This window comes from Paroedura picta, chromosome 17, assembly GCF_049243985.1.
Source record: "Paroedura picta isolate Pp20150507F chromosome 17, Ppicta_v3.0, whole genome shotgun sequence".
Lineage (NCBI taxonomy): Eukaryota > Metazoa > Chordata > Lepidosauria > Squamata > Gekkonidae > Paroedura > Paroedura picta.
Genome location: NC_135385.1, coordinates 8,747,934 through 8,758,958, shown reverse-complemented (window position 1 = coordinate 8,758,958; position 11,025 = coordinate 8,747,934). Strand labels below are relative to the sequence as shown.

The 11,025-nt window shown below is 52.1% G+C and overlaps 1 protein-coding gene across 1 annotated transcript; it reads left to right on the top strand.

Annotated features, from left to right (window-relative positions):
• The first annotated feature begins 7,497 nt into the window (after positions 1-7,497).
• PSMG3 (proteasome assembly chaperone 3) lies at positions 7,498-10,250 on the top strand. The gene is made up of 3 exons (XM_077316710.1): positions 7,498-7,592; positions 8,326-8,556; positions 9,248-10,250. The coding sequence occupies exons 2-3, from the start codon at positions 8,341-8,343 to the stop codon at positions 9,398-9,400; spliced, it is 369 nt and encodes a 122-aa protein (XP_077172825.1). The 5' UTR covers positions 7,498-7,592; positions 8,326-8,340; the 3' UTR covers positions 9,401-10,250.
• Positions 10,251-11,025: the final 775 nt, after the last annotated feature.

The window sequence follows — 11,025 nt, the reverse complement described above, 5'->3', positions numbered from 1 at the left end:
TGTGTTGTTGTCGAGGCTGTCGACGGCGGCGTCTCCCAATGCTTTCAACTGACTGGCACAGCTGGTGTACACGATCTTCCGTACGGGGACTTCGCCAACGGAGGAAAGGGCCATTCGCCCTCCAAGACGGTCGGAGGGCATGAAATGCCGAAGGATTCTTCTCCCGGTGGGTAAAAAATATGCTGGCAATGTGTACTCCCCCCCCCCCACGCATTCCCTGTGGCGATCTTGGCCCTCTCTGCCTGCACAGATCGCCTGAGGCAATGTGCATTTCAGTGGAAATCTTTTGCAAGTCCTCAGAGGTAGTTTGGTGGGAGAAAAACCAGGCTGGGTTGTAAAATATATGGGGAAACAAGCATAGGGATGTTGATGTGCTGAAACCACCCTGGGGCCATGAAACTGCGCATGGAAAAAGAAAACTGATCTATTTCAACAAATGGCTCGCTCCTGATTCTTGGGTCCCCCAAATCTGCAGAACTGCTTTGGGTTTTTTTTGTCAGCTCGGCCCTGATGTGCAGATTTAGGCATCCGTAGATCAGCCTACACTTTAGAATATAAGATTTCATTCCAATAATGTGGAAGGCCATGTGTGAGACTGCTATTCCAGAAAGTGCCTGATGCAGGAAGAGGCTCACCAGCCCGCTGACAGAAATAAGAGTTTTGTTTTCAAACAAAATGTCAAGTTTCTATGTTATCAGGTTGAGAGCATATGCTGGGAAAGATGTGGATCACTGGAAAGGACATTCATGCCCAAACTTACAGAGGGGGGAATAAATTGTAAAACCGCAAAGTAAGTCGCGCAATAGAGCAAGGGATACACACACACAGAGCTGGTTTAATCTGAATCAGACCCTTGGTCTATCAAGATCAACATTTACTCAGAATGGCAGTGGATCTCAAGCAGAAGTCTCTCCCATCACCAAGTTCATGGCCTTTATAACTGGAGACACCAGGGATTGGACCTGGGACCTTCTGCAGTGGTTCTCCAGGGTCTTTCCATCACTGCTGAAGCAATCTTCCTGGATGACTGCCCAACTTTCTTTATATGACTGGCCGCTAAATGACATTCATCTATCTAGAGAAAATGAAAGAGGCTATGAGAGATATAGACGGGATTTTGAGGAATGTGCTCAAATACCTTTTTGAGTTTGTGGGCCGCTTTGGAAATCTGATACAACATAGTGGGCGCAGACACAAAATGGCTGAAGGTAGAGCCAGCCACAAACTGAATTCTGCTGAAAGCAGAGCCAGACACAAAAACGCTGCCACACGAATCTTCACTCAAGCCTTGTCCTGTGACAGCAACCTCTTGGAGCAACACCCTGCATAGCCAGCCAAGTCTCCAATGGCCAGTCAGAAGACTTTGTCCCACTCACTTTCTAAAGACACTTGGGAGGTTCTTGGAAACGGGCTGGCAGGTGCACAGGAACCCATGGGTGCCATGTTGGGGGGTGCCATGGAAGAGGCATCCTACTCCCAGGGACATTTCCTTTGCTGACAGATGCAGGGTCTCAGGATAGAAGAACGTGGAGCTGAAAAGAAGGGAAGGGATCTCTTAGAAGGGATCATGTTCCTTAGATGACGGAGAAAACTTCATCTCGTCAAAATACCCTTCAGGGCAGAGATTCCTAGGGTCTGTGGGAGTTCCAAAGTGAGTCCATGGCCTTTCAACTTCAGCCTGAATGGACACACGCGCAAGCTGGGGAATCGACTGTTTCCATTGCTTGTCTCCCTGCTTGAACGCGAGTTCTCTTATGGTTTCTGTGCTGGGGAGGGGGCCTGGGAGCCCGTACACCTACTCCCACTTTAAACTGGCTCCTCTCTCCCCCACACCCATCTTCCTTGAGCTGTTAAAGCAGGTGATTATGTCATTTCTAGGGGTGTGGCAAGGAGAAGTGGCCAGCTGACATCACTTCTGGAACTCCTCGAGGCTCCTCGATGGTCAAAAGGTTGAAAAAGGTTGCCTCAGGGATCAACACTGAGACAGGAAGTGAGATCACAAGCAGAAGAAGAAGAGTTAGTTCTTATATGCCGCTTTTTTCTACCCAAAGGAGGCTCAAAGCAGCTTACAGTCATCTTCCCTTTCCTGTCCCCACAACAGACACCCTGTGGGGTGGGTGAGGCTGAGAGAGCCCTGATATCACTGCTTGGTCAGATCAGTTTTCTCAGTGCTGTGGTGAGCCCAAGGCCACCCAGCTGGCTGCACGTGGGGGAGCACAGATTCAAACCCGGCTCACCAGATTAGAAGTCCGCACTCCTAACCACTACACCAAGCTGGCTATCAGCCAAACAACATAGGATGTGAAATCAGAATATTTATTTATTTATGTAGATTTTTATACCGCCCTTCCATACAGCTCTGGGCGTTTACATAAAACGTACAATAGCTACATCGAATGTTATAACAATATGGCAGATAACAATGATAACACACCAGGACAACTAGAACTGTATTTCAACAGAACAATATTGCCAAATCCCTGGTTAGGATCGATTCTTCAGTAATGGGAAGGGGCGTTTGGAGTGGAGGTCAGCGCGTGTTTTGGGTCGATTGGCTTCGAGCAAATGCCTGGTGGAGGAGTGCTCTTTTGCAGACCCTGCAGAATTGTGGAAGTTTGGACAAGGCCCTGATCGCTTCAGGCAGCTCGTTCCCCAAAGTGGGGGCCAGGACCAAGAAGATTCTGGCCCTTGTTGAGGTCTGATGTTCTACTTTGGGGCCAATCAACACAAGAGATAGGAAGTGGGATCACAAACCTCAGCCAATCTACACTAAGACAGGAAATGAGACAACAGCCAATCATCAGAGACAAGAAGTGAGACTACCAGCCACAGCCAATCAGTACTGAGACAGGAAGTGGGAGTACCAGCCACAGCCAATCAGCACTGAGACAGGAAGTGAGAGTACCAGCCACAGCCAATGAACACTGAGGCAAGAGGTGAGAGCACCAGCCACAGCCAATCAGTACTGAGACAGGAAGTGAGTGCACCAGGCTCAGCCAATCAGCATTGAGGCAGGAAGTGAGAGCACCAGGCTTAGCCAATGAACACTGAGGCAAGAGGTGAGATCACCAGACACAGCCAATTAGCACTGAGACAGGAAATGATAGCTCCAGCCTGAGCCAATCAGCACTGAGACAGGAAGTGAGAGCACCAGCCTCAGCCAATCAGCACTGAGACAGGAAGTGAGTGCCCCAGGCTCAGCCAATCAACACTGAGGCGGGAAGTGAGAGTACCAGCCACAGCCAATGAACACTGAGGCAAGAGGTGAGAGCACCAGCCACAGCCAATCAGCACTGAGACAGGAAGTGAGAGCACCAGGCACAGCCAATCAGCAGTGAGACAGGAAGTGAGTGCCCCAGGCTCAGCCAATTAGCACTGAGACAGGAAGTGAGTGCCCCAGGCTCAGCCAATCAATACTGTGGCAGGAAGTGAGTGCACCAGGCTCAGCCAATCAACACTGAGGCAGGAAGTGAGAGTCCCAGCCACAGCCAATCAGCACTGAGACAGGAAGTGTGCCCCAGGCTCAGCCAATCAGCAGTGAGACAGGAAGTGACAGCACCAGCTGCAGCCGATCAACACTGAGACAGGAAGTGAGAGCACAAACATCAGCCAACCAACACTGAGACAGGAAGTGAGATCACAATCATCAGCCAATCAGTACTGAGACGGGAAGTGAGATCACAACCCTCAGCCAATTAACACTGAAAAGCAAAAAAAAAAAAAACCAAAAGATACCCAAATACTCAGGGTATTTCTTTGGTTGATGGAGAGTCAATCCTTGGGACTGTAGTTGTAGGTTTGTGATTGATGATTTGACAAAATGGGGACCTCCTTGCCTGGCGTGAAGATGGAAGACCTGGGCAGCATCCAGGGATCGATGGGCGACAGGTGCCAGTCCCCCGTGCGGCCTACCTTCTTAGGGGCTCACAGCTAATCTGCTGCTTGGTACTGAAGCCGGAGGCTAGATATCAATACAATAGATCTCTCCTGTTGTATCCCCACATCAGTCTGCGGAAGCCTTCCTCTTTCTCCTCTAGACCACGATCTCGTCGGGCCATCTTTCACTGCCACTCTGCGCTGAAGCCTGCAGCCTGGGATTCTTGCGGGGAAGGCGCTCCATGAATCAAAGCAAAAAAAAAATATAATAACTCGATTTCCGCCACAGACAAAACCAACATTGAAAACGAGCGAGTGCGCCGCAGAGAAGTAATAACCTGTAAACTAATAAACTGACCAGACACTTTGATAGCACAGCTTCTCCCAGAAGCACAGACTGTTAATGGCTATTCTGAACCGCGCAGCTTATAGTTTTGTACAGGAGGAGGTTGGGGGGAGAAAATATTTCCACGCCGCTGCTGATCTCGGGGGCGTGCTCCATTTGCTCCGGATATCACTCCTCGCAAAGTAGAGGCGGGATCGATCACCGAAAACGACCTTCGCCTCGCCCCTGGGCTCCTCCGCGGCTCTCTGAAAACAGGCCCGTAAATGTTTGGGTACTCTTGGAGAAAAAGCAAAAAGCACTGCACCAAAGAAACAGAGGGGGAGGGGGGGAAATGGTATACACCTAAATAAATAATGAACGGAATCTGAAAAACTGTCACGCCTGCAGGCGATTCGCGTTCCAGGCATGCCGATCACAAGCGAACGTCGCGAATCTCAAGGGCCTTGTCGTTCTTCAAGGCCGAGTTCCAGGAGAGACCCAAATGTCATTTGAACGGCCCCGCGCTGGCCTGCTGGACGGCTAAGCCGATCGGTCTGCGGACGAGGATCGGGGGAACTTGACCTGGATCTTCCTGCATCCGTGATTCACGCTTTTCGTTTTTTTGCAAGCCAACAGAAGCAGGCCCCTAAGAGCTTAGCCAGGTCCCCCGGAAAGTTGAAGGTTGGCAAGTCATTCTCCCTTTGGTCAGGAATCAATTGCACACTTTGCTAATCAGTTCTTTCCGTTCTCAGGGGGGACTTATTGACCCTCCCTGTTGTTATCTGTGCCAGGCGAGGGGAAGAGAGCTTTTGGAAGAAGCAGAAAGGATGGGTCCCTGCTGGCCACAGAGGTAGAAGGAAAAGACAAGAAGGCATCCATTGCTGGTTAGGGAAGGAGGCCTTTGAAGGAAGACAGCTTTTTCCATGGAACTCTGCCACCCTCTAGAGGGATAATTAGCTAATTGCAGCATAGCATTTTTCCCCCCACTATCAAGTTCCTCCTGCCAACTACAAGCCGGACCTGAATCTAACTTCCAATGGCAGGTTATTTAGGGGAGAAAAAACTAGGTCTGCCAGCCCATACAATAATTTTTTAATCAATTAAGCATCTCCCTCTTAATCCACTAGTTTGCAAATTGCCAGAGATGTGATCCTTTTAGGGTAACATTGGAATCTGGATCAGGACAAAGGGCCAATTGCTTGCAGTTCCTGCTGGTTCCTGAAATATAACCCACTTTCACCACGCCAATGAGTGTCTGAATTTTACATCGCTTTTTGATAGCTCTGTCATCTGCCTTAAGAAAGCCAGAGCAGCAGTGAGGGGGGAGAGGGGGAGAATCAAAAATATAAAATGCCAGCTGGCTATTTTTCCTTCCATAAAGGCTGGAAATGCAAGGAAGTCACTTGCATAGTGTTGAGATTTTTTCATAAGACACTTTTTCAAAAAATCTATTTTTTGGAAAATCCGGGGCAACCAGGCGGGCGCTCCCTCTCTTCTCCAGGTGAGGAGGGGAGGCCCTTGGAAAGCCTGTGGGACCCAGGGCAGTTCCGCAGGGCCCATAAAATGGAGGTGTTCCGCCAGGCTTATGGCCGAGGCGGGAAATGAGACGGAAATCCCGGCCTCCCTGCTTGAAACGCCAGCCAAGCTCTCACCAGGCTAGAATCAAGTGGGTCTGAAGTAGCATAACAAAATTAGGCCTTGAATAAATCTTTGTTGGTCCGAAAGGGGCTGTTGGACTCTAATTTCGTTGTGTCGGCAGACTTTATTTATGCCCTTGCTAGAGGAGAGCTGGTGGCTTTGGAATGATGTTTAGACAGGAGCATCAATTAATGCTTTTAACGTTTACGATGCTCAATCAGTCTATTCAGTTATTTTGATTATGATGATGCATATTGGACCCATCTGAATCTTTGGGGAAGAGTGGGTTATAAACAGACTAATAAGAATAAAACCTGATGCAGGCTTTATGCGATGCAGGCTTTATCCGATGCAGACTTCAACTCCGAATCCCACTCCAATTTTTTTCAGTGGGGCTTTCTTCCCATTGCATGGAGAGCCAGCGCGGTATCACGGACTATACCCAGGTTCTTACCCCTGGTCTGCCATGTTACCATGTTTGCAGGGTGACCTCCGGCCAGTCACAGATCCGCAGCTTGGCCTACATCGCAAGGTTGCTGTGAGGATACAAGGGAGACGAGAATGCGGTGAGCCATCCTGCTTCCTCCCTGGGGGAGAAAAGCTGGGGTTGAAAGGAAGCGAAGAGAAAGAACCAGCTCTCGAAGGTGTGATTCAGGGCGGTCCAAAGCCAGGAGTGGGTGGGATTGGGCGTGCGGAGGAGCCTCAATGGAGTAGAATGCTATGGAGCCTCCAGGGGAACTGATCTCTTTAGTCTGGAAATGAGCTAGAATTCCAGGGGATCACCAGGACCTACCAGGAGGCTGGCATCCCCAAGTGCACCCTCGCTAGCAGCCATTTTCTCCAGGGGAGCTGCAGAGGAGCTGGAATTCCAGAGGATCCCTGGGCCCCACCTGGAGGCTGGCATCTCCAGGTCCCCCTTTCTAAGCAGGCATTTCCTCCTGGAGCTGATCTCTTTAGTCTAGAGATGAGCTGAAAATCCAGGGGACCCCTGGCCTCGCCTGGGGTTGGCATCCCCAAGTCCACCCTCCCAAGCATCCATTTTCTCCAGGGGGGACTGATCTCTTTAGCCTGGAAATGAGCTAGAATTCCAGGGGATCTCCAGGATCTTTAGTCTGCGAATCCAGGGGACCCCTAGGCCTTGCCCAAGGCCACCCACAAGCAGCCTCTATGGCCCCTTCCATCTCTACGATGCCATTATACGCCTTTCCCACCCCTCCGCCGGCCTCTCAAGCAGGGGGACGGATCTCTGCCGCCCGGGGTCGAACTATAATCCCGGGGGACCTCCAGGTCCGGCCTGGAGGCTGGCATCCCTCCTCGGCGGGGGGGAATAAGACAATGAGCGGCCCGCCCCTGATGCGGGGAGCTCCGCCCAGGCACCGCAACCGGAGGCAGATCTAAGCCCCCCCCCCCCGCGCGGTAAGTAAGCAGGGGGGCGCCCGGCGCTTTGCACCCAAGGGTGGCCGGTCACGGATGGGTGGGTGGGCCTGGCGTCCGGGCAGCAGGGCCTGCAGCGTGCGACATGCAAGCGGCCCGGCCTGGACAGCGCAGCGCAATTGGGGTTTGCTGCCCCACGCGGCCACGAGGAACGTCCCTTGGCGTCGCAGCGCGCCTGCGCGGAAGGGCGCCCTCCCTGGGAGCCGCCTGGCTTGCGCGGATGCGGGGGGGGGTGTGGCCTTACGCATGCGCAAGGAGGCGCCTGGGTGTTTGAACGTTCCGTTCCGTGTCCTCCGGCTCGCAGGCGGGCGTTGCACCGGTGAGGTTCTCGCCTGCAAGGCTTCCCGTGCACCTGTGCAGGCGGGGAGGGGGGAATCTGCCCCCGGCGGGAGGGTTGCCGGCTCTGGGTCGGGAAATGATATTTGGAGGGAGGAGGGGGCGGCTCAAGCGCCAGGGGACCCTCCTCCCCAGGCTGCCGGTTTCTCCAGCGCCGCTGGCCCCTTGCCTGCTTTCGATTCCGGGCCCTGCAGTGGCCAACTTTGGGTTGGGAGATTCCTGGAGATTCGGGGTCGTGAAATTTGGAGAGGTTACCTAAGAGGGGTGCAACGCCCTGGATTCTCTCCTCCAAATCTGTCGTTTTCCCCAGGGGGCTCTCTGGGGGCCCCCTGGAAATGGGGGCCAGCTCCAGGCCCCACCTGGAAGTAGCACCGAAGGAGAGATGGTGGCAGACAGTGACAAGTTTCAAAAAGGCTTATTCATTCAATCCCAGGGAGATGATTGCTCATCCCAGAGAAAGGATTCCAGAAGATGTCTTTCCACGCTATTTTACAATCAGCCCATTGCTTCTCGTAGTAAACAGAGCCCCCCAGTCGTCTTTCGGGGGTGGTTTGCCTCTCTGAGCGGTCTCCCATCCAAGTACTTGGCTTCTGAGATGGGGCAAGATCAGACTAGCGGGGCTGTCCGGCTTGTGGCCACCCATGGGTGCTGTTGGCCGTGTGGTTTTCCCTGCGCCTAATGCTTGCTTGCTTGCTTGCTTGCTTCTTCCTCCACAGGGGAAACCTGCCGCCATGGCCGCCCAGCCCCTTCTGGACTCAAAGCAGACCGTGGAGGTGGTGCGGGGCATCCGGACGGAGGTGGTGTGCACGGCGTTCGCCAACACCCTCCTCGTCGTGGTGACGCAGTACGGGAAAATGGGGACCCTCGTCTCGGTGGAGCCTGACGTGGTGGCCGATGGGATGAGCAAACCCTTGATCACGACCAAAGTCCTCCTTGGCGAGGATGAGGTAAGGCCGCAGGGGGGGAAGAAGAGACCCCCACGAGTGGGTGCCAAACCCCAAATAAGAACTAAGATACTTGGCGGGTGGTGGTGGGGGATTGGAGGCAGTCCTCCTTGTGAGCCTTGGTTTGCTGTGGCCGCACAGAGGTGGAGGTGGGAGACGAGCAATGGCAGGGCTTTTCCAGTGGTGGCACCTTGTCGAAGGAATGCTGCCCGCCTTGGCGCCTCCCTTGTTCTCTGTTGAGGGCCAGCCCAAAATACTGATTTCCACCCGGGCTTTTAAGTGAAGACTGTGACCTTTTCCCCAACCATTTGCATGTAGATCTTGAGTGAAGATCAGAAAGTAGTTTGATGAGGACTAAATATGCCACAGAAGGGAAGGAATGTTGAGTGCAGTTGAAGATCAGAAAGTAGTTTGAAAGTAAATCTGGCCTAGATGAGATAGAGCGTAGAGAACAGTTTTCACTTTGGGAGCTCTCCCATCATGCAATGCCGTTTTTGCTAATTAAACCCAAGACCTCAAGGTCTTTTTGCGGGACTGAAACATGCCCTAGCCCATCCCCAACCTTGTAGGGCGCCTTTCCAAGCCGTCACAGAACCTGTGAGGCGTCGTCGTGAAGGGGCAACGCTCAGGGGTCTCGCAGTGGAGCAGGATCCGACCTGGCCTCCTCTGAGAAGCTCTCTCTTTTGCTTCCCAGCCTCTCGTCCACATCTGTGCCAGGCATCTGGTGACGTCTGTCTCTCAGGAAGCCGGGAACAAGTCCGTCCTCCTCGCCATGGCCTTGAAGGACAAAAGCGTTGAGGGGATCCAGACTTTGCAGGAGGTAATCCGGAGGTGCAGAGTGTGGTGAGCGTGCACTGCCAAGCAGGGAAGGAATCTATCCCGGATGAGTCGGCCAGGTAGACTTCACCTGTCCACGCTGTGCGGCAAGAATCCTGATACGACCCCGTTGAGCTCCAACAGCATTTCCAAGAGAAGAGATAAAAATGTCACCTGCCGTCTGGAACTGTTTTCCTTTTTTAAGCACCGATTAATTAAAAAAGAAAAAAGATCTTGCCCTTTGCATTTCCTTCGGCGAACTCCATGGGAGGGAGACGACAGAACATGCCGCCTTGTTACTCGCGAGTAAATCCCAATACGCTTGAGTGGGGCGTACTGCTTTGCAAGCCTGCTAAAGTGTTGAACGTTGGCTGGATCGGGCGCTGGGAGTTTTGGAAAGGGTGTGGAAGTTTCTTTTCAATTTAAAAAATATAGATATTCTTCCTGCGGTGGGTTCAAAGCCGTTTCCCAGAAAGCCAGGGCTGGAACGGAGTAACTGGACCCTTCCCTTCCGACATACTTTTGGCCTTTATCCACGTTCTCTTTTTCTGGAAATGGGCTCTCTGGCTGCTGAGTTTCCCTGTTGGCAGATTTGGGAAACTCTCCAACACAAGTGCAAAGAGCTGTGATTTTGGGACTCTGCCCCTCTGGTGTGCCCAGAAAACTCTTCGGATCCCAGCGTACGTCCCGAGGGGAAAAAAAGAAACAAGATTCAAACCTGAAGGCTGGAAAACGACGCTGCGTTTGACATGCTGGGGGAATTGAGGTTGCGTGATCTGTTAAAAAGGTTTTTCTGGAAATGTTCTGAGCTGATGTCGGTGTATTTCTGTTGGCCTGTATGCAAACGCAGCTATCCAATTAAAAAAACATTGTCTTCTTGAGTCCCAGTTCTTTCCTGCCTTGCTTTATTGACAGAGGCTGGTCCTGTAGCTCCCCCTTCCGGTGCTTGTAACTCCTGAGATCAGGAGAGGGACAATCGCCCTTAATGCAGAAAAGAGCCAGAGTCCAGTGGCTTCTTGAAGGCTGACGACATCGGTGGCAGGAGAGGAGAGTTTGGGGCTCCCAAGAATTCCTTTAGTAAGGCCCCAGCCGTAACCTTTTATACAATGTGACAGACGCCTTTTAGACACATGCGGATGTCTTGCCGATTACCGCATAGGTAGGTTCTCCTGTTTTGTGCAGGGGGAAGTAGAACTACACCCTGCCCTTGTGACACATTCATTTATGGTTTTCTGTACGCTTAGCAAAAGACAGCTGTGCCCAAAAAAGTTCCCCTTATCGCTCTACATCAACAGTTCCGCTTATTCAGCTATATTTCTAGACAGCCTGCAAAACATTTTGGCCTCCCCCCCACCCCACACACATTCTCCTTTAACATCATTAGGGTCAGTGCTGTCTGCTCAGCCGGCAGCAGCTCTCCAGGATCACAAGACTGAAGTCCTTCACATTATCTTAACGAAAGTTAAACTGGAGAAGCCAGGGATTAGAACGGGGACCTTCTGCATGCCAAGCAGCTTCCATACCACTGAGCTGTGGCCTGAGACTTACGAGCGCTGCTGCCAGTCTGAGTAGGAGGTTCATGGAAGCCTCTGCTTGGCATGGAGAAGGTCCCAGGTTCAATCCCTGGCATCTCCTGTTAGAAAGGACCAGGTAGGA